The sequence below is a fragment of the Bos taurus genome, chromosome 8 (assembly GCF_002263795.3).
Source record: "Bos taurus isolate L1 Dominette 01449 registration number 42190680 breed Hereford chromosome 8, ARS-UCD2.0, whole genome shotgun sequence".
NCBI classification, from domain to species: Eukaryota; Metazoa; Chordata; class Mammalia; order Artiodactyla; family Bovidae; genus Bos; species Bos taurus.
The window spans coordinates 27602498-27625275 of NC_037335.1; the positions used below are offsets into that span (position 1 = coordinate 27602498).

Sequence of the window (22778 nt, forward strand, 5' to 3'; positions counted from 1 at the left end):
ACTGTCCATTATCTGTTAGTGTCTGGTATGTTAGGGCCTATATAGCATCGTATTGAGTTGCCCCTGACATAAACAGATGCAAACCCAACAAGCTTCCTTGCTCTTGGAGCTAACATTCTAAGGGGGTGTTTGAACGTGACACGCATCCCCTAATTGAATACTTCTGCCTCACAGCTCTGTCTTTCTGGTACATCTTGCACACTGTCCAGAGATGAAACACAGCTTCCATTCTTTAACTTTTCAGAAATGTTAAGTCTCAATTTCAAGGCCTCTACAGTTTGTCTGTATATTAACTAATTTCTTAACTTACAAACATCAGCCTAAGGAGTGATGCTTTCTTACAGTATTTTTATTTTTGCCCCTCCACCCTTTGAAATGTTCTCTTTGTCTTTTGATATTCTCCTTAGCCCAAGAAACTCAAGCTATATGCCTCTTTTTGATAAAATTTCTTTGTCTCCTGGAAGCACTGTAGCTAATAACACAAGCACTGACTCTGGCTCTTCTTTAGTAAGAGAGAACAGTAAGTTGTATCTCCTGTTTAACTGGTGTGTTGTGTTTCATCTTTCCAATAACACTGTAAGTCAGGTGGAAATAGAGGGCCTGGTCCTTAGTGTGCTCAACTCTTTCCAAATATGAGCACAGTTAAGAACCAGGGCAAAAAGGTGCTTTTGAGCACCCTAAAGAGACGCAATAAAGCATCTAAGCTTGGATGTTCCCCTCACAGTGTGTTTTGCTAATTGCTATTACACAAATAGTGTAAGAAGTGAGAAAAAGTGTTCGGCAGCCTATTTGGAGAAAACAGACTTCCCATCCCTCCTTAAAAGTAATCTGCTGTTAACCAAATTCTTAAAGGTATTTCCAGAAATCGTTTACTGCAAATATAGAAGTATTTATTAGCCCTCCCCAGGTTTTTACTTCTTTGCACTATATTTATGGTTCTTTTTCTTGCTTCTTACTCATGATATATTTGGAGGTGTTCCTTATCACTAGTGCATCTCCCCTTATCTGCTGCTGCTGCTAAGTCGCTTCAGTCGTGTCCAACTCTGTGCAGAACCCATAGATGGCAGCCCACCAGGCTCCCCCGTCCCTGGGATTCTCCAGGCAAGAACACTGGAGTGGGTTGCCATTTCCTTCTCCAGTGCATGAAAGTGAAAAGTGAGAGTGAAGTCGCTCAGTCATGTCCAATTCTTAGTGACCCCATGGACTGCAGCCCACCAGGCTCCTCCTCCGTGGGATTTTCCAGGCAAGAGTACTGGAGTGGGGTGCCATTGCCTTCTCCGCCCCCCTTATGTAGGGGGGATATACACACATACCTCTGATAAAGTTTAATTGATAAATAAGACACAGTAAGAGATTGACAACAGTAACTAATAATAGATAGTTACAACAGTGTACTATAACAAGTTATATGAATGGAGTCTCTTTACTCTCAAAATATTGGGTTTGCCAATAAGTTTGTTTGGGTTTTTCTATCAGATGTAACAGAAAAACCCAACTGAACTTTTTGGCCAACCCAATACATATGTACAAATTTAATGCCTTTTCCATCTTAGCTATACCCTAAGACCTTAATGGTAGTTTAGGAATGTGGTAGCAAAATTAGCTCAAATTTCTTTTTCCTTCTTCACAGTTTTACAGATAGAAGATTCATTCTTATCTTAGATCTTAGCAACCTCGGCATATGATATTTTCCCCTTACTAAGTCAAGAATTTTCACCTTTCTAGGCACAGGAGGCTTATTTAAAGCTTGTCTATGGCATATCTGAATTGCCAGCATCACCACTCTCATGCTTTGGGGCCCTCAGTAAGTAAAATAAGGACAACTTAAATATGAGCACACTGATAGTGCAAGAGTCACTGTGATAACTCCGGTGGCTACCAAGTAAAATAAGGATGACTTAAACATGAGCACCCTGATACCACGAGAGTCACTGAGATAACCCAGGTGCTTACTAAGTGACCAGTGGGCTGAGTGCACTGCCAGAGGTGTGACTCCCCTCCCAAACAGGACTGAATCGTTGGGCGAGAGAGTTCATCATGCTCTTCAGAATGGTGTGCAGTTTAAAGCTTATGAATTGTTTATTTTTGGAATTGTTCACTTAATGTTTTCTGACTGTGGTTGACCGCGGGTCACTGGAACCTGGAAACATGAAAGGACAGAGTAGGGAGGACTGCTGCTTTTTCCAGTTTTATTTCGTCTTAGCTATTGCTTAATACTCCTTTGGTAAGGCTTCTAATAAAATCAAACTGCAAGTCCTGGAAGTAGGAAGGTGGCAGATATTAGAGACACAAGAAGTAATCGCAACTAACTACAAAAGGACAAATGATGGATTTTAAAGTTTAAAAACCAAGCAGAAAAAAAAAAAAAACAATCAGTGCTCCTCTCACCCTTAGAAACTGTAAAAGTATCACTACATATTAATTTAATGTTTCAATGAAAACTTTTGATTATCAAGAAAGATGTGTCCTGTTTAAAAAAGTATGCGCTGAATATGTAGCATGCTTTCCAATAATTCTTGTCTAAAATGGTAGATATCAGAGAGGCGGTGCAGGGTATGGAGATGAGCACATCTTTTGAAACTCAACCAACTTGGTTTTGAATCCCAACTTTGACACTTAATTTAAGACCTTGGCCAAGTGGGTCAGCTTTCTTAGTTTCAGTTTCCTTATTGGTGAAATGAGAATAATAAGATCTGTCTCATTGGACCCGTGAAGAACATATGAAAAAATACTTTATGCTTTCCACGGTACCTGGCACACAACAGGTGGTCAATAAATATAAAGTTACACCCCCCAGATTCTTTGCCTATCAAGAACAATTAATTTCCTATGAGCTCCGGATGCTGAGATCTTACTGTAATTTTAACTTCTAGAAAACTTATTGAGGATATAAGAAAACTTAATATCACAAAGCCTTGGACATACTAAGTACGCCAAACCTAGGCGTAGATTTATTTTGTTCTGTAACTCTTAAGTGTTTGGTTTGGTTCTATTCATATTCTTCAGCAGAATCATCACGTCTTTAGAATGAAGTACCCATGCACCCTGTGAAGATGCTCAACAGCCAAATGGAAGAATCTTCAGCAGTGATGTGTTTGTAAATGTTTCACAGCTAGTTCATGGGGGTAGGGGAGCTCGGATCTGTCCCTTTTGCTGATGTGAACTTCCAGTGTGAAGTCAACTGGCTTGTAAAATTGGTAAGAGTTTAATGGCTAGTTCTCACAAGTCGACTGAGTGGCCTGGTATAGTACTGGATCCTCAATCCTCTTGACCTCTGCTTTAAACTTGATGTAAAAGTAGTTTGGGAAATGCAGGTCTTAAAAAACAGTTCAGCCTGCCTCCAGCTTATTTTGTTACTTTGCCTCAGTTTCCCTGTTTGTATAGCAAAGCAATGGGAGTAGATCAGTTTTCTAAACGTCTTTTGTTGTGGTCTTATAATTTAGCATTAGGGCTTCTCAAGTGGCGCAGGAGTAAAGAATCCACCTATCAATACAGGAGATGCAAGAGACACAGGTTCAACCCCTGGGTTGGGAAAATCAGTTGTTTCCGACTCTTTGTGGCCCCATGGACTATATAGTCCATGGAATTCTCCAGGCTAGAATACTGGAGTGGGTAGCCTTTCCCTTCTCCAGCAGATCTTCCCTCCCCAGGAATCGAACCCAGTGTTCCTGCATTGCAGGCATATTCTTTACCAGCTGAGCCACTAAGAAGCCCAAGAATACTGGACTGGGTAGCCTATCCCTTTTCCAGCAGATCCTACCAACTCAGGAATCGAACCGGGGTCTCCTGCATTGCAGGCAGATTCTTTACCAATTGACCTATCAGGATGCCCATCTGGGAGCACAGACTAAAAGGAGTGGCTTCTGCTCCACCCGGCTGGACTTTTGTTGTGAAGGAACACAGATTTCTAGTGACTGCTCTGTCTTTGGTTCCTTGATACTTGCCCTGTTGCCCAAAGCTGGGAATCCATAGTTTTCATTTAAAATTTCCTGATTTTTTTAAAGCGTATTGACTATGAATTCAACATACTTGCATACCCATACACACTCATGAAGGGAGCCAAGCAAAACAAACTTGGCCAGAGGGCTTCTGGTTAGGAATCTCTTCTCATTTGTATATGCTGCTGCTGCTAAGTTGCTTCAGTCGTGTCCGACTCTGTGCGACCCCATAGATGGCAGCCTACCAGGCTCCCCCGTCCCTGGGATTCTCCAGGCAAGAACACTGGAGTGGGTTGCCATTTCCTTCTCCAATGCATGAAAGTGAAAAGTGAAAGTGAAGTCACTCAGTCCTGTCTGACTCTTAGCGACCCCATGGACTGGAGCCCACCAGGCTCCTCAGTCCATGGGATTTTCCAGGCAAGAGTACTGGAGTGGGGTGCCTTCTCCACATACGTATATGCGCAGCACCTAGTATTTATTGAGTACTTAAGTGCTAGGCACTCAGCTAGACCTTTGGCACTAATCAAAATGCTTAATTTTCACAGCACTTTGGTGAGCTAGTATTATTTCCTTTTTATAGATGAGGAATTTTGGCTTCGGAAAACTAGTAACTTGCCAAGGTCACGTGATTAGTAAAAGGTTCCATAGATATTCACACCTATGTAATCTGACTGCAGAACCACTTGGGCACAACTGATTGTGGATATCTCTGACAAGCTTCATAAGCACACATAGAACACAAATAGCTGAGTATAAAGAGTGGATCACGACTGTTATCTAATATTAGCTCATTCGTATGCCCCGATACAGTTGTGTGGATGCCCTGCTTGATATGATAGAGCCCTGGAATGCTGTCTGCTTTCACACTTTATCTGATTTTCCTGATAGAGCTCAGTGAGGCCAGCATGATAGAGCTCTGTGAGGCCAGCATCAAAATCTCACAGGGAGTTTCTATTTCTTTTTTGTCACAAACAAGACATCTTGAGCTCTGAGGCAAGAACAGTGTCTTTGCAAACCAAGGGCAAAAGTTCCCTCCCTTTTTGTTGCCATATTTAAACCCCGCCCATGGAAGTGCTCCAAGTGGTGAGTGATGATCACTTCCTCTGGGCAAGGGTATGAAGAATAAAAGTAAATGTAGCAGGAGGAGTAAATCCCAAAAGACAGAGATAAGTACTTGAGGTCAGAGACTGCATCTTTTATAGTTTATCTACACACCAAGCTCATTAATATGAATAATCATCTTAGCTGTAGTGGTTGTAGTAGCAAAAGCAATGTCAGAAATTAGTCTTGTCTTACATTTTTACATCAGCTCTTTCATTATTTCTAGGACTCAGGGTGGTCTCTTTGAGAAAGTGAGAAAGTGAAGGTCTCTTCCATGTTTCTCCTTTATTTCCACTTACTTTTCCTACCCATGTTAAATATTTTTCAACCTTAAAAATGCCAGCTTATGAGGGTAAAGGGCTTACTTGCAGTGCAGGAGATGTGGGTTCGATCCCTGCGTCAGGAAGGAAAGGCAACTCTCTCCAGTATTCTTGGCTGGAAAATCCCATGGACAAAGAAGTTCGGTGGGCTAGAGTCCATGGGGTCTCAAAAGAGTTGGACACAACTTAGCAACTAAAACAACAACAAAAAACATGGGGGTAAAACTTTAAGAAGAAAGACCAAAACTTGTGTGTAGACATCTCTATATTTATCCATTTGGATTTTTCCCTTGGGATATTTTGGAACACCATTAGACACTGTAAACCTCTTGATGGTTTATTCATTTGGTATGGAAGGGGACAGAAGAAAAAGAGCCAGTCCCCCTGGCTATATTCTTCTCAATACTCTATATCCATCATGTGAATGGAAAGAACCCAAGAATCTTCATTTTCAGCACTGTATCTTAGCCTCTGGCTCCTGGAGAAAACCAGTGTGGTTCAGATGTGGGATGGGAAGAGTGGTTTGCATTGGCATCGGCCTTGCGGGTGCTTTGGGGCTGGAGCACACTCAGCTGTGGGTTACAGATGCTTGCTCTCCAGTATTAATGTGGCCAGCATGTGAAACCATGGCGTCCGCAATGCTACACAAAGGTCCACGCCTCTGATAGTTTGGGAAATAACTCCCAGCTGAAGAAATTCCTTCTTGAAGGGCTGAAATATATTCTTGAACATAAGGTCATTTTCTTTCAGAGGGGTGGAACCTGGAAAGAGAGGCCTGATGACATTGGACTGGGCACGAGGGACTGTATCCTTGGGTGGCTACAGTCTCGGGACCTTGAACTGAAAATTGGAAAAAAAAAAAAAGTGCCACTCTAAGCCTGAGATTTGTGAGTCCCAAATTCTATGATGTGCATGTAGCAGAGAGCTTGGTACATGCAAGCCATTGGCTAGTTTCTTTGGAGATGTCCGATGCAAAGCTTGAGTGGTGGTGGTTGTCATTGGGTCTGACTCAGGGTGAAATGTTCCCACCAATTTTAATTTCCCTGAGTTGTCGCCATTGTTGGTAGGACCAGAGAAGAGTACATGGAAAAGAAAGAAAACAAGCATAGGGTTGGGTGGTGCTCTTTTTGTAAATTCATTAACCAAGATGGTTTTCAGGTCCCAGAAATACGTGTTCCGTCTCACGCATGTGGCCTGTGCTTCTCTCTAACCTCTCATGAGATGGCCAGAAAGCTCCCATGCCCCGTTCAGGGAGTGGGATGGTCTTTCTTGTTCAGGTGCAATTTCCAATGAAATAGTAGCTTATAAGTATTTAGAAGTTAGTTTATTGACTCTTATTGCACTTCTGAGCACCTAATAAATAATTTATTAGTCTGATGGATATGTGGCTACCAGCTATGGGGCATGAAATATGCACTGTTTGTCTAATACACTGTAGGGAGACCTGTTTATAAAGTATTTAGTATTGGTTTTATAATGCACTGTTGACAACAGGAGACCACGAAGCTCAAAGATCAATCTCATTTTGGCCCACAGTATTAATGCTGCTTTATAAAGCTCTATGACAGGTTGCTTAGACAGTGGTCCCCACAGAAAGGACTAGGTTAGGAGGGTGGGTGGGAGTGGCTGCCAGCGCAGCGGATGAATGTCTTTGTCCAGGTCCCCGGGGCGACTGTTTGCCGGTGGCACAGGTTGGCCAGGTGACTCAGTATTTCCCTGTTCTCTAGAGGGATTCTGTTCTGAGAGTGCCTGGAAACTGATGGTGCAGAGAGCTGGGGGACTTGGGCCCATGGTGGCAGCTCTGAATACCGATCGCAGGAAGGGGTGAGTCTGTGCTCCCCTCAGCCTCCTCTTGCATTTGCTCATCAAGTGACATTATTCCACATCTTCCAGTCCTTTGTTCAGGTCACAGATGTGACACAGCATCGCTTTTTTAAGAACATATTTTTATTGGAGTGTAGTTGATTTACGATGTTGTGTTAATTTTGATTTGTGTTAATATTGATACATATACACATATCCACTCTTTCTCAGTTTCTTTCCCATATGGATCGTTACAGAGGACTGAGTAGAGCTCCCTGTGCTATACTGTAGGTCCTCATTAGTTCATCTGTTTTTATAGTAGTGTGTATATGTCAATCCCAGTCTTCCGGTCTCTCTCTCCCCTTCCTATCCCTATCCCCTGGTAACCTGAAGTTTATTTTCTACACATGTATCTATATTTCCGATTTGTAAATAAGGTCACTTGTACCTTTTTAGATTCTGTATATAAGTGATATATGGTATTTGCCTCTCTGTGACTTCACTCAGTATGACAATCTCTAGGTGCATCCATGTTGCAGCAAAAGGCATTGTTTCCTTTTTTATGGCTGAGTAATATTCCATTGTATGTATGTACCATATCTGCTTTATCCATCCCTCTGTTGATGGATATTTAGGTGGCTTGCATGTCCTGGCTATTGTGAATAGTGGAATGTCCTGGCTGCAGTGAACGTTGGAATGCGTGTATCTTTTGTTGGTGGGAATGTAAACTGGTATAGCCACTATGGAGAACAGTATGGCGAGTGCAAAAACTAAAAATAGAGTTACCACGTGACTCAGGAATCCCACTCCCGGGCATATATTCAGAGAAAGCATAACATTTTTTGGTTTTTGTTTGCTTTGGGGAATTTCATTAGCTAGTTCATAAGTGTTTAAAAAAACCAGGTGGTAAACACTTAGAATTGGAGACGTCTAAATAAAAATTAAATAACTTTATTCAAATCTTGATAAGAACGAAATCCTCTAAGAATGCTATAAGGCAAAGATGTAGGTGTATTATCACAGTTAGTGTGTACGTTTGGAACAAGGCATTTTTCAGTTTTGTATTAAGATCGCCTTGCTGGTTCTAAGCATTTCACTTCCCAGATGGGAAATGGGAGCTATATTTTCTTGAACCCAGTCTGCTTGCTCGTAACTTGTCACAGTTTTGAAGGAAACAAGGCTGAGTCCTTTCTGCAGTTTGCCATTGCTTTTATCCTTCACCGATGCAGAGTTTCATGTTATTCTCTCCTGTCTCCTCTCTTGTCAGTCCTTGATGTCTTCCTGCCCCGTCTCTCTCAGCTAGTGCCCTCATCTTTTCTGAGATGATCATATCCTTTGTGTAGCTGTCATTTAGTGAGCATTTACTATGTGTTAAGCACTCTGGTGGGCCCTGGCTTACCAACAATAGATGAAACTTTCTTTCAACAACTATACAGTTTAGTGGGGGAGATGGATAGTAAATTAGCTTTTTACATGACCACTTTTGATATATATGTGTGTGTGTGTATTTTTTTTTTTTTCACCACGGAATTTTTTTCTCTTACCTTTTGGTTTCTGAAAAAAAAATTTTTTTTTCTCCTCCTTTTTAAAAAAATACTTATTTATTTGGCCATACCAGGTCTTAGTTTCTGTATGTGGGGTTTTTAGCTGTGGCTTGTGAACTCTTGGTTGTTGCAAGTGTGATCTAGTTCTCTGACCAGAGTGAACCCAGGCCCCCTGCATTGGGACTGAGGCATCTCAGCCATTGGCTCACCAGGGAAGTCTAGGGGTACCCTATTCATTTGTGCTCTTGGTCACATGCTCTCCTAAAACCCTTTTTATATGATTTTCCCTCTGGCTTAGATCTTCAGTATCCTCTTCTCCCCTGGTTTCATCCCGGTTGCCTGTAATCGACTCTTTTTTTTTCCCCTGTAGTGAAAAACAAACCATCTACACAGGAACACAACTAACTTCTTCCAAGCCCTGCGGACTCTCAGACCACCTTCTCTTACTTTACTTGCTTTCTTTGCAGAATTTCTCCATGGAATAGTTTCTGTTTTCTACTTCTTCTTTCCAGTCTAGTTTACATAATTTCTATACCTATTTGCCCATGAAGACATCTCTCTTACAATACAGAATATAACATATTGCAACCACAAATATATAAGGAATGATATGATGAATGCCCATTTTCTTAAGCTTAAGAACTAATACTGTACAAATACGTCTCAGCCCCTGGTTACCATCCCAATTATATTGTGCGTGCCTGCTCAGTTGCTTTGTCGTGTCCAACTCTGGGCGACCCTACGGACTGCAGCCCGCCAGGCTCCTCTGTCCATGGGATTCTCCACACAAGAATACTGGAGTGGGTTGCCATTTCCTTCTCTAGGGGATCTTCCCGACCCAGGGATTGAGCCCACATCTCTTATGTCTATCTGCACTGGCAGGCGGGTTCTTTACCACTAGCAGCACTTGGGAAGCCCTATAATTACATTGTACCCACTGCCACTTCCTCAGTCCAAGACCAGCCCTCCTAGCCTAAAGCAGGATTCTGACTTTGGTATTTCTCATTCCTATGTACTTTGTTTTGCTCTTACTACATTTACTACTACTTGTTACTACACTTGGCTTTCAGTTAAGTTCAGTCGCTCAGTCGTGTCCTACTCTTTGCGACCCCGTGAATTGCAGCACGCCAGGCCTCCCTGTCTATCACCAACTCCCGGAGTTCACCCAAACTCATGCCCATAGAGTCGGTGATGGCATTCAGCAGTCTCATCCTCAGTCATCCCCTTCTCCTCCTGCCCCCAATCTCTCCCAGCATCAGAGTCTTTTCCAATGAGTCAACTCTTTGTGTGAGGTGGCCAAAGTATTGGAGTTTCAGCTTTAGCATCAGTCCTTCCAATGAACACTCAGGACTGATCTCCTTTAGGATGGACTGGTTGGATCTCCTTGCAGTCCAAGGGACTCTCAAGAGTCTTTTCCAACACCGAAGTTCAAAAGTGTCAATTCTTTGGTGCTCAGCTTTCTTCACAGTCCAACTCTCACATCCATATATAACCACTGGAAAAACCATAGCCTTGAGTAGACGGACCTTTGTTGGCAAAGTAATGTCTCTGCTTTTCAATATGCTATCTAGGTTGGTCATAACTTTCCTTCCAAGCAGTAAGCGTCTTTTAATTTCATGCTGCAATCACCATCTGCAGTGATTTTGGAGCCCCCAAAAATAAAGTCTGACACTATTTCCACTGTTTCCCCACCTATTTCCCATAAAGTGATGGGACCAGATGCCATGATCTTCGTTTTCTGAATGTTGAGCTTTAAGCCAACTTTTTCACTCTCCTCTTTCACTTTCATCAAGAGGCTTTTTAGTTCCTCTTCACTTTCTGCCATAAGGGTGGTGTCATCTGCATATCTGAGGTTATTGATATTTCTCCCAGCAATCTTGACACTTGGCTTTACTGTACTCTCAAGGAAGTAGTGTGGTTTCTTAGAATATTTAAACCTCTCTGAATGCTGACTTCTCTTGCCATTGAGAATATAGAATAATCACAGTACCCCTGTTGATGTTGTTCCTTCTGTCTTCTCCCACAATAGCCATCCCACAATAAGCATCTTCTTCCACAGTAAGCATCCCAAGATGCTTACCTTGGCCACTGTCTTTTACCTTTTGGGTCACTTCTCTGTTGATGACTCTCAGATCTGATCACTACGGTGTCAACCTATTTTCTGAATGTTTCTAATTGCCTAGACACCAGATGATCAACTGTTTTCTCAAACTGAGCTTACTGTATATTCCCACCAACTTGTTTGTTCCCATGTCTGTTGAGAGTGCTACTGTTTTCCCGGGCTCAGAATTTCAGAGCTTCTGTGCCATCTTTGATTCTTCTCCTTTGTTACACATGTTAATCATTCTCGTCCCCTGGGTTTTTACCTCCATGGCGCATCTTGCTCTTTTTTCTCCAGGCTTATTAGCTGGAGCCTTTTTACCCAGATTGTTACAGTAGCTTCCTAATTGATGTCTTCACTTCTGTTTTTTCACACTGCAGTCCGTCTGTCTGTCTGTCATACTTTTGCTGGATAAATCTTCCAGTATGGTAATGATCACACTGTGCTGCTGGTGAGATGCTTTCAGCAGTCTTTACTGTTGATGGATGATGGGATAAATAGCATCTCTTCCAAGTAGTGTAGGCTTCCCACATAGCTGAATGATAAAGAATCCTCCTGCCAGTGCAGAAGATAAGGGTTTGATCCCTGGATTGGGAAGATCCCCGGAATGGGAAGATCCCCTGGAGGAGGAAATGGCAACCCACTCCAGTATTCTTGCCTGGATAACCCTCTGGACAGAAGAGCCTGGTGGGCTACAGTCTGTGGGGTCCCAAAGAGTCAGATATGACTGAGTGACTGGGCATGCATGGCCTAGTGGCATACCAGCCCCTTTTCAGTATAATAGTTCCCATTGACCAGTCCACCCCGTTCATTCTTCATTGTTCTACACAGATCCCACCTTACTTTCCAGTTCAGCTGGACCACTTTTCTAGGAATACTGTCAGTTAAGTTCCAGTGCAAATGCTGCCTCTGCTTAGAAACTTCCTCCTCCCACACCAGCTAGAAGGAATCTCCTTTTCTTAAGTCCTATACCCTTTGACCACTATCTCTCTTAACATGTTCTGTGTTTCGTTAAGGTTGCTTAGCCAGATAAGCATGCTGGTTTATCTCCTGTACTAGATTATAAACTTCTCATGAGTAGGGTCTGTGTCTTAACTTTCATGTTCCACACACCTTGTATTTGGCAAGTAGGGCTTTGATCAGTATTCCCTATCAGTGGCTAAAAATACTTAGTTGAAAATGTGTGTCTTAATAACATGTGGAAGAAAAGAGAGCTAGCAACCTAGCTAGTCAGGGCCAAAAAAGTATATGCCTTATCAATTAGCAAATCATTCAGCTTTTCCCAATGCATTACTTCTGTTCTCTTCAGGATTTGTTTATTTGATGGCTGGATGCTGTCAGCCTTGAAGACTTTTAACTCTTAAAATGTGTTTAGGTGGTTAGAGGAGTGTATTTGTAGTTTTTTTCAATATGTTTTCATGTACTCAGTGTCTCCAAATAATACTGTCTGTAGAGTATGTGTAATTTTCCATTCAATCTCTGAATAGGCATGCTCAATGTCCACTCCAAATAGCCATAATTACAAGTCAGAGGACAGGCTTAGCGAGCGAGGTGGGCAAGCCTGTTTCAGGGTTCCCTATTGTAGGGTTGATCCTTCTCAAGTTGAGGTGTTTAAGCCTCTTGGATACACTCCCATTCTTGCATCACCTAGATAAGTTAATTCACACACAAGTATTCTGCCTCTCTCCCTTTTACTGGCTTTCACAGTCATACTTATTTTGTGAAACTCAGGTATTTACTTCACGGTCACACTTCTTATCTTTAAAAAAAACCATTGCTAGCAGTACATTTAGTGGCAGTTACATGAAAGGTTTGTGAATGTGAGCAAGTATCTCCCTTCTTTGGCCTCTTCTCTTTTCTCTCCTCCTCCCCCCGCCCCTGATTTTTCTCCTTTTTTCCTTTCTTTTACGTAGTTCTCTTTATTGTTTTCACCATTTTCAGTAGTAGTACCATTTACCTGGGAAGCCCCAGTGTCCTCTATCTCCATCTAATTGGTGCTTCTGAGTATGATCACTTTGTAAAAATTCACCAACCTGTATACCCATATGATTTGTGCACTTTTCTGTAGGGGTGGTATACTTCAGGTCTGACAGTTTACTACTGCTACTGTGAATGGCAGTAGTCAGCAAAGAGTCAGACAGGACTGAAGCAACCTAGCGTGCATGCACACACAGGACATTACCTGGCCTTCAGAGGCTTTCCTTGTGCCTCTTACTGACACTGCTGCTACTGCTTAGTCGCTTCAGTTGGTGTCCAGAGTTGGTGTCCAACTCTGCGATCCTATGGACTTCAGCCCGCCAGGCTCCTCTGTCGATGGGATTCTCTAGGCAAGAGTACTAGAGTGGGTTGGCATGCCCTCCTCCAGAGGTTCTTTCTGACCCAGGGATCAAACCCAGGTCTCCTGCATTGCAGGCAGATTCTTTACTGCTGAGCTACCAAGGGAAGCCCCTCCTTATAAACATTCAGTTCAGTTCAGTTCAGTCGCTCAGTCATGTCCGACTCTTTGTGACCCCATGAATCGCAGCACGCCAGGCCTCCCTGTCCATCACCAACTCCCGGAGTTCACTCAGACTCACATCCATTGAGTCAGTGATGCCATCCAGCCATCTCATCCTCTGTCATCCCCTTCTCCTCCTGCCCCCAATCCCTCCCAGCATCAGAGTCTTTTCCAATGAGTCAACTCTTCACATGAGGTGGCCAAAGTACTGGAGTTTCAGCTTTAGCATCATTCCTTCTAAAGAACACCCAGGACTGATCTCCTTTGGGATGAACTGGTTGGATCTCCTTGCAGTCCCTTATAAACATTACTGCTCACCAAGTGTCATATCACTTTTCAGAACTCAGTTAACCATTAATTCTTTCTGTTTTTAATATGCTGTTAATGAGTTTCTAGCATCGAGTTCCTTAATTTTGAAGACAGTCTTCGGGTGCATTCAAATTTGCTTTAACATGTTTTCATTTAAATATGTACATATATGATAGAGCCTCTGTTTTTTTCTGAAATTTATGAAACTTCAAGTTTTTTTTAATTTTTACACTAATTTTTTAGGTTTGTGAATTTCATATAAGGGGATACCTTCAGCATAGTTGCTTTATTCTGTGACAGCTCTTAAGGCAAGAGTTGGGTTAACTCATTCTTCCTTCAGGACAGTAATTTGAACTATTATTATGATAACTTCACTGGGGCTGCAAGTTTCTCAGGTCTTCGGACTTTAGAAGGAAGTAAATAGAGAAATTAGCACTATCTTTACAGCTCTTCCTGGTCATACAAAAATAATTGCCTAATGTATGCTCGTTTAAGGAAACATGTTACTTGTCATTTTCCTCTAGACTTTCTCATAAAACATGAACTTCAGGTTATGCTAGGAAGAAGCCATTGTCACTGTCTATAGCTGAAAAAAGATGAATAAACTCATTTTTCTGTCTTTAAGTCCGAACAGGGTAGGTAACATGTTTGATTTCTTTTTTTCCCTTGAAGGCTGAGATTCATGCTGACCTCAGATGCTTTTGCATCTGCAAATAGCCTGATTCTAAGGATTCATCATTTCCCTAACATTTTACAAACGACCTCATCCACCACACCCTGTCCAAGTTCTCTTTATTTTTATTTTTTTATAGTGTATCAAGGGATTATGGCATTTGGACTTGTCCCTGAAAACACATCCTTGATGTGTTTCTCTGAAATCGAGCCCCTGATTAGGCTGTCAGCAGATGCTGTATCACATGGATTGTGCCAACTGGTACTGAGACAAGTGTCAACCAGAACGGTTTCTCCCTTTCGCCAGGGAAAGATGAGGTGCTTTAGGTAGCATTTGCTTATGGGAGATGTGCCTATCAGTGCCGAAAGTTACTTAAATTTCTGCCCTGTTCAAACTTCATTTTAGGAGGCTTGTCTTCCCCATAGTCGGAGATCACACGGTGCTGCTTTTTCAGTGTACAAGCTTTTCCCTCAGTGTAAGTGATCAATTTTGGGGGGTCAACAGTTGTTGTTATTTTTTGGTCATGTGCTCTAATGTGATATTCCTGTGAATAAACACCAGAGCGTGATTTAGTACCCATGCTGCTTTGGCAAAAACCAGGCTCACCAAAACCCAAAGGCATGCCTGCCTTTCTTGTCCCGAGATCTTCACCAGCTCTCCTGGCTGAGGTTTCTATATGTTGAAATGCCCAGTCCAGGCTGCCAGAGCCATCTGGTGAGGCTGTGGTTGTATATAGGACATAACATGTACAGTTTTAACACAGACTCATAGAGCAGAGAGGGGCCAGTGATTGAGACTGGCAATCCAAGGGGGCAGACTATTTTTTTTCTCTTCCTTCATTTGAATCTGTAAAGATCTTGAACTGCATTTTGAATTAGTTAATCCATGAGCTGTTAACCCAAATTTATGTCCCAAGTTTTTAGAGAATAAGTAATAAGATTGTTGTCTCCAAAGAGAAAGATTTATTGAAGAATACAGGTGCATAGTTCAGTACATTCATAAGGAGCAGACACAGGGTTAGAGTCAGTAGTTGGCAGACATGCTTCATCATTTAAATCTAAATTTAAAGGCAACTGCATTCAAGTTTACTTAGGTCTTCCAGTAAATTAATACACGAATGAGAATCTGAAAAAAGTTTTCTGATTTCCTCAAAATTTAAATGCAGAAATCCAGGGCTTCCCTTGTGACTCAGCTCGTAAAGAATCCACATGCAATGCAGGAGACCTGGGTTTGATCCCTGGGTTGGGAAGATCCCCTGGAGAAGGGAAAGGCTACCCACTCCAGTATTCTGGCCTGGAGAATTCCATGGGGTCGCAAAGAGTCAGACGCGACTGAGCGACTTATTAAAAAAAAAGAAATCCAACTGTTAGAATCCAAAATGTTTCTTCATGATCATCAGACTTCTGTAGAGCCCTTGGCTGTTGAAAGAGAGGTACTTCAATTCTTACAAGGCTGGTAATGGGAGGAAATTAGGAGCCAGTGGAGCTGAGAGATGTAGGTGTGATAGATGATCTTATTTGTGAGGATGGGCCTCTCCAAGTGTAGTGAAGTGAAGTTGCTCACTCCGTGTCTGACTCTTTGTGACCCCATAGACTATAGCCTACCAGGCTCCTCTGTCTATGGCATTTTCCAGATATGTTCATATCCAAACTCCCAGTGGCTCACATAGTAAAGAATCTGCCTGCAGTGCAGGAGCCTCAGGTTTGATCCTTGGGTTGGGAAGATCTCTTGGAGAAAGGAATGGCAACCCACTCCAGTATCCCTGCCTGGAGATTTGCATGGACAGAAGAGCCTATCAGGGTACAGCCTATGGGTTCGCAAAGAGTCAGACACGACTGAGCAACTAACATACCTTATGAGCTCCTTTTTAATCTTCTTCCCACCTTCCTTTCCCCCGTAGCATGCAGGCAGAGTAATAGTTCATCTTTTCTCTGTGTGTGTGTTTTTTTTAGAGGAGGGTGAATTTTCACTGTCCTCCCATCAAATGACCTATGTGACTCAAGAGAAAACAGGCAGCTTAGATTATGATATAATTATTCACAAAGGGAAAACCTCAGTGGAAATTATTGTTTTTACGTTTTCTCTATTCTTGATAATGAATCAAAAAATTTTCCCCCTTAGCCTCACACAGAAAATGAAACTCACAATAAGGTAGGGATGGCAGGTCTCACAGGGGAAAAAGGTTGCTGTCAACTTTTTTTCTCCAGAATATGGAAATTTGGGTGGATTATCTGTTCAGAGGGGGTTTCCTTTATTAATTCTTTTTCCTTTTTTTCACTTAAGACATCTGTTAACATTTCACACAGCCCAACAGATGTTGCAAAGCAAGTCCCATACTTTGTTTTCAGGAAAAATGACATTTCCTCAATTGGTTACCCCCACCTCTGTGACTGGTCCCAGCCTGCTGCTTCTGCATAATTTGCATATATTAAGTTATATACGTTAATGCTATACGAATTTGTAGCTTCAGCATTCTTTTTATACTCTGAAGTCTGATTTGATTAGAAACTAGTTTACCCGTTGAGGGTTGAGCGGTCATAACATTTTAAAAATCTCCTTTGAGAAGAGCAGCCTAATTTTGCAGATAGGTTTGGATAGCCAATAACTTAAGAATTTTTTTTCTCTATAAAATAAGTGAAGTACAAAAGCTTGAGTTGTTTTACCACGAGGAAGTGCTGATTGTCATGCGATGTGGAGCGTCATTTTTATTATTTTGGCAAGAACAGGACAGTTTTGTCTTGACAAGCCATTAGATGAATACCAGTGTGTGTCACATGAAAAACCACTGATCTTTAACCCAGCTCTGTACTTAACCAAGCCTTGAAAATGAATAGTGCATAAAAGAAGAGCAAAGGCCAGTTTACTGTCATTACAGATTACAGAATCTGTTAACAGCTGCTGAACTGAACCCAGGGAATTACAGGTATTGTTCCATGAACCAGCGGAAGTCCTAGAGATGCTTGTTAAACTGTGTCTATAAATCGTACATTTATTTGATATTTGCCTAGGATTTACATTGCTGGAAACATAGCTGAAAAAAGGAAAATCCTTGAGTACTTTCTCTGTGTACTAAATGCATGCCTTTATCACAAAACCACATATATTTACATAGAACTGTCTCAGTGATACTTCCTTACCTTCACTTATGGAACTTATTTTAAGAAAGCAATGTGTTTTCAAAGAAATTAATAATGAACATTAAAAAGAAAACAAACAGTATCCCCCCCTCAAAAAAAAATCACACATACAAACATACAAAACAAAATCCTTAGCTCATTTGTTTCTTCAAGGTGTTCATTGTGGCTAATATTTGTTACCAACTTGTGATTTTTTTTTTTTAATGGAGGGAAAAATCTAACCCATCTCAATACCCAAATATTGAAAAGATCAGTAACATTTAAAATAGTCGGTTGTGGGAATTATTGCTTACAGAGCTAACAAGAGAAAGAACACACTTTCTAACTCTGCTGGTGGAATTGCATTGTGCCTCCCTGTAGTCTTGTTATCCCACACTAACTGAAATGCAAATTCTTTGTAACTAATTGGATCTCATTGAGGGTACATGCACAGTATGTAGTTATATGCAAAAAGGTTTTAAAAACTAAAATTTCTTTGTAATTACAACTTTTGATTACTATCTGAAATATTGGTATCTATAGTATAGGTTTAGAATATATATATATTTAATTTTTTTATAGATTACTCAAAAACATGAGCTATGAGATACTTGGTAAATGCCAGCTCAGAAGTTAGGGGGCAAATGTTTGTTTACAGGAATCTGTAAGTTGGATTTTATTAAAGTCTTGTGAGAATGAAGAATTTTTTTTTTTTTGAAGTTTAGGATTTAGTATCTTAGAGCCAATACAATGAAGTCATGCTTATGTATAACCCTTTTGTTGGAAGATTTTAAATGTGAAAACATCTTAAACATAAGAAATCACTTCCAAAAACTATTGTCCTTTTGTTTTTTTCTTCAGTTCTCCGGTTTACTTTAATATTGTAAATTGCATCTGAGTTTCTTACTTTCGTGTAAGTGTATTTCCGCTGCATGTTGTGATGAGGTGGAGATATTCACATTCTCACAGTGTCTTTACTAACTTGGGTGCCATTTAGACCTAATTGGTGTATTTCTTCCCATGGTTTGTCTCTCACTCTCAGTAAGAGTGGGAAAGCCAACATACAGCCTTTCGTATTTGTGAGTCTTTCAGTGGAAATACATGGATCAGGACAGCAGAAACCTGTGTAAGTGATGCCTGCCTCTACTCCCCTAGTTTTAAGTAATTTTAATACAAATGATTCTAGACAGTTATTTTACAATCTGCAAACTATATAGCCAGTAGACAAACGCAAAAGTCATGTTTGTGCATTGTGGGTGTGTATTTTTTTGTACCTCTGTCCTGATAGGTGTCCTGCTTGCTAGACAAAAGATTATCCTAGAACTGGGGACTCTGCATGCTGTGTTTCTATGTGGAAGTACGTGGCAAGTTCCAATCAAGCATTTTGGAGGTTTCTAGAGGAGTCAAATTTATATTTTGAGGACTTGATTTAAAAATGATCATTTGAAACTTAAAATCTGCAAAGCACAGTATGTGTTTATGCCTAAGGTTTTTGTTTTCGTTTTACCTGTTCATTCACTTCTTGGCAAGTCAGGGTTAATTGTTACCTCTTATCCTATGAAAGCTTGTCTTCTTTGTAGACTGTTCTTATAAACAAGTTAAAATTTTGTTTGATCAAATCCATTTAGCAGGTGCAGAATTGCATGATAGATTTTTAGTAAAAAAAAAAAAATCTTAGATAACCTGGTGCTTTTGAGGCGTGTGCCTTGGCAGTAGTTACATGCCAGGTACTAGTTCCGTACACTGTAGACTTGTTTCATGTAGGGCAACCCAAGCTTTGCCCTCTGAAAGAGCTCAGCCTGCCTAGGCTGGGTAGCATTTTGTCAGCCGGGCAGACCAGATTTGGATGTATTAGCTAGTCAGCCTAATAACCCTGTACAGACTGTATTGATTTTCTAGGAGAGAGTTTATGAACTAAATAAACTTGGGGTTGGTGTCTTAATAAACTGCTTCTCTCAGTCTGTCACATTTAGTTACAGAGTTGTGCAGTTTAGGGGGAAAAAAGGCTAATTCTGTTACAGATTGTTCACAGCAGGGTCTCCAAATTAGCCCTTTGTTTTGTAATGCCACCTTGCTTGGGCTCGCTTTGAGCACATTTCTCAGTTTTGCCCTAATGAGTTGCAACACTGATAATGTGGCTGATGATCTTTCATTGATTTCACTATCACTTGCTTGTCTGGTAATTGATCCGTTGCTGAGCCTCTAGTTAATTATATCGGCTTTGACATGGCCCGGTCCATGGGGAATTTCAAGTCTTGCAGAATAACAGTTTTAATAAAAGAGTCTATTACTGCAGGTGCTTGCTGCTGCATGCCAGTTGATTTTTGTGTTGTTAGAGTGTGTGTGTGTGTGTGTGTGTGTGTGTGTGTGTGTGTGTGTGGTTGGTGGGGAGGGGGATACTTGGGAAAGGAGAGGACCATAGGACTGGAAGAAACGAGGGGTGGGGGCTGGAAAAAGAAGAAGAGGGAGTGAAGGAGAGAGGAAGGAAGGAGGGGGAGCCGAGAGGGTGAGAGCAGGAGAGCCAGAGGCAGGCGAGAGAGAGCACACAGGCAAAGCGATACAACAGAGCCTGCAAGGAGCGAGGAGGAAGCTTGCTATTGACAGTGTCCTTAAGCCTCCCACAAATAACAGCCATTAGTGGGAAGGTCAGGAGCTGAGCAGGCAGCTTGACTGAGGCACTGAGTGCCACTTCAGAAATCAAGAGGCTAGCAAATTTTAGAGGGAGTTTAAGTGGGTAATAGCTAGCTGTAAAGGTACAGTCACTGTTGACAATTGACTCATAGGGTTTTTCTGCCTTCCCCCCTCCAGAATATTTTTATTGACCACAGGTGGACTTAATATATTTTAAGGCAACAATTCTTCAGGTTCTTGTTTGTTTCTCTTCAGATATTGAATTTGCTGCTTTTGAGACTTTTTTGTGCTTAATGGTGGTGAACCGGAGGGAAGTTTAACAGAAAAGCTTTCAGGAGATGGCGGTTCTAGAGGGGAAGGCACATTTGTGTCAACATACTGCACGTTTTCTCATCTTTTCTCATTGTCCACTAATGACACCGAGCTGCCATTGAAGCTCTTTTCTGTTTTTTTTTGTTGTTTCAGAGAGTAAGGTTTATTGTTATTCTTGAGTTAAGAAGGAGCAAGGAGAGTGGTACATTTGTCCTCAGTATTTGTAGGTGGTTGAAGATTAATGTGCCTTACATTTTAAGTTTAGGAAGGATGGCTTTTTCCTGCTGACTACTTTTATGAGACAACATGAATTTAGCTTTCCATTTTGGAGTTACTGTTTACGTACAGTGCATTTTGTTCAGTTCTGCTTTTCCATAAATAAGGTAGATAAATACGATCTAATAAATAGATGTTTTGTTTTAAACTGGGTTTAATTAAAAATACAACATGCTATCGAGGTTATATTTCATCAGGCTGGAAAATGTTATAGAATTTTCTATAGAGATCTTGAATGAAAAGTGGAATTTTTATATTCATTACTTTTTGCCTGAAATGGGACAGGCTTTTTTTCTTCATCTTTTTCTTTTTTATGATTTGAAAGGATATTGTAGAAGCTTCATCCAGGAACTTTAACAAAGGATTTTTTTTTCTACTTATTGAGCTTTAAGAAAAGGTACACTTTTTTCCTTTTCCATTCAGTTTCTTATTGTTTAACATCCAATTGAGTAATTAATGCCCCGAGGGAACTGTATAATAAATAGTGTGTATTTATTTTGCAAATGTTTATTGTGCATCTTCTATGTTCAAAAACCTGCTAGGTTTATGTATATACTTTTTAGAGTGTAAGGTCACATCACTATGTATATTATTTTCTCCAGGAGTTTATATGTGATTATAAATAGCCCAGCACATACTATTTCTTTTAGGAGCTAACATTTAGACAACACCTAAGCCAACTTCACATTCTCTTACAGCTGAGTATTTGTCTTTCTTCCAGTGTAATTAGAGGGAAAAAATGTTTTCAAGCCTGGTAGTTTACAAATGTTAAAGCAAAGACTAATGTCAGATACTGCATGCTATACCCGAAAGCATTGTTGGGAAAAATTCCCTGGGAAGGGCCCCAGCCTCTCCTTGCCCTGTGGACCATCCCTGATCTCGGTGCTGCTTGGAGTGTGCATGAGTGTGTATCTCTCCGTGTGTCTGGAGAGGGGTTAGTGCAGGGTGTCATTCGGTGCCTGACAGTGGAACAGTGCAGTTGACTCTCAGCTCTTCTATCCAATGACATGCAGTGGCTGAGAGTTTGAAGCTGATGGTTGGGTCTCCAGTGCTGCCTGCACACCTGACAGGCAGCTGTTAAACCGAGCGAAGGCAAGCTCAGGGAGTCACAATCTATGCATAAATGATAGGGGTGTCTGTGTAGAAGGTGCAAAAGAAGCTCTGACCCCCCTCCCTCCCCCAAATCTCCCCCTTCCCAAATGAAATGCACAGTTCAGCCAGCTTCTTAACTACACTACACTCCTGCTACTGGCTGCCAAGAGGCTCAAAAATCCACCTTCACTTTTCAGTCAGAAGAGGCAGAAGTGGATGTGAGAGAAAGAGAGACACAGAGAGACAGAGAGCCAAAGAGGGCAAGAGACTTGACTTTAAGAGACTCCTGTACTGACAACTCCATGCAGTTCGGAACCAGAACGACTCCAGCTGAACCAGGGTTCATGGGAACATGGCAAAACGCTGATACTAACCTCTTGTTCAGAATGTCCCAACAGGTAAGTTACTTTTTTTTTTTTTTTAAAGGAAACCTTGAATTGTTATGTGTACTTTTGTTTCTGGTATTTTCCTTTCTAAACATTTTTGAAATCCTGATCACTTCGTAGTTTGGGCTCTGTTTTGTCATAACTGTTACTGGAACGAGCAGGGTTACTTCTCGGCTTCCCTAAGGGCTCCTTAAAAGAAAAGGGGGAAAGGATACTGAAGTAAAAGAAAGGAAAGGCATTTGTGGCAAAGTTTCACAGTCCAGCCAGGGTCAGGGGAAGACTTCATTTATTTCTTTGTTTTCTGTTAATAATAATAAAAAGCCACCCCCCGCCCCAAACCCCCACCCAGGACATGTTATCTATCTGCATTAATCACTTCATCCAAGTGGCTGCTATCTCAAGAGTAAGGTTTGCCAACCCCACGGCCATGAAATATAGGGGCCCCTCGGCCCTGCCCGACGGACTTCCCCGGGCTAGAAGCGGCTTGACTCCGACCCCGGCCGGGGAGAGGAGGCTGCGTGGGAGCCGCTGGCAGCGCCGCCGAGGGGCGCGGGTGGAGGCGGCGTGCGTGACGGGCTGAGCCGCTGGCCGGTCCCAGCTCCTCCGCCGCTGCCGCCGCCGCCGCCTCTTGCGCGCTGGCCCTGCGCTCCCGCCGCTCCCGCTCGGCTCCCGCCCGCTC

General features: G+C 41.7%; 1 protein-coding gene across 11 annotated transcripts in view; it reads left to right on the forward strand.

The window, feature by feature from the left end:
• The window catches only part of BNC2 (basonuclin 2), a 485308-nt gene that overhangs the window by 134057 nt on the left and 328473 nt on the right, over positions 1-22778 (forward strand). For 6 of the 11 annotated variants that reach the window (XM_059889392.1, XM_010807784.4, XM_059889385.1 and 3 more), the window contains exon 2: positions 21911-22111. The exons of 2 other annotated variants lie outside the window; for them this stretch is intronic. In XM_059889392.1, the coding sequence (XP_059745375.1) occupies positions 21911-22111 (201 nt within the window). Of the gene's footprint in view, positions 1-1091; positions 12415-19807; positions 21019-21910; positions 22112-22778 lie in introns of those variants that run through there. 3 more of the 11 variants (XM_015472434.3, XM_015472435.3, XM_059889387.1) reach the window with 3 other exon arrangements.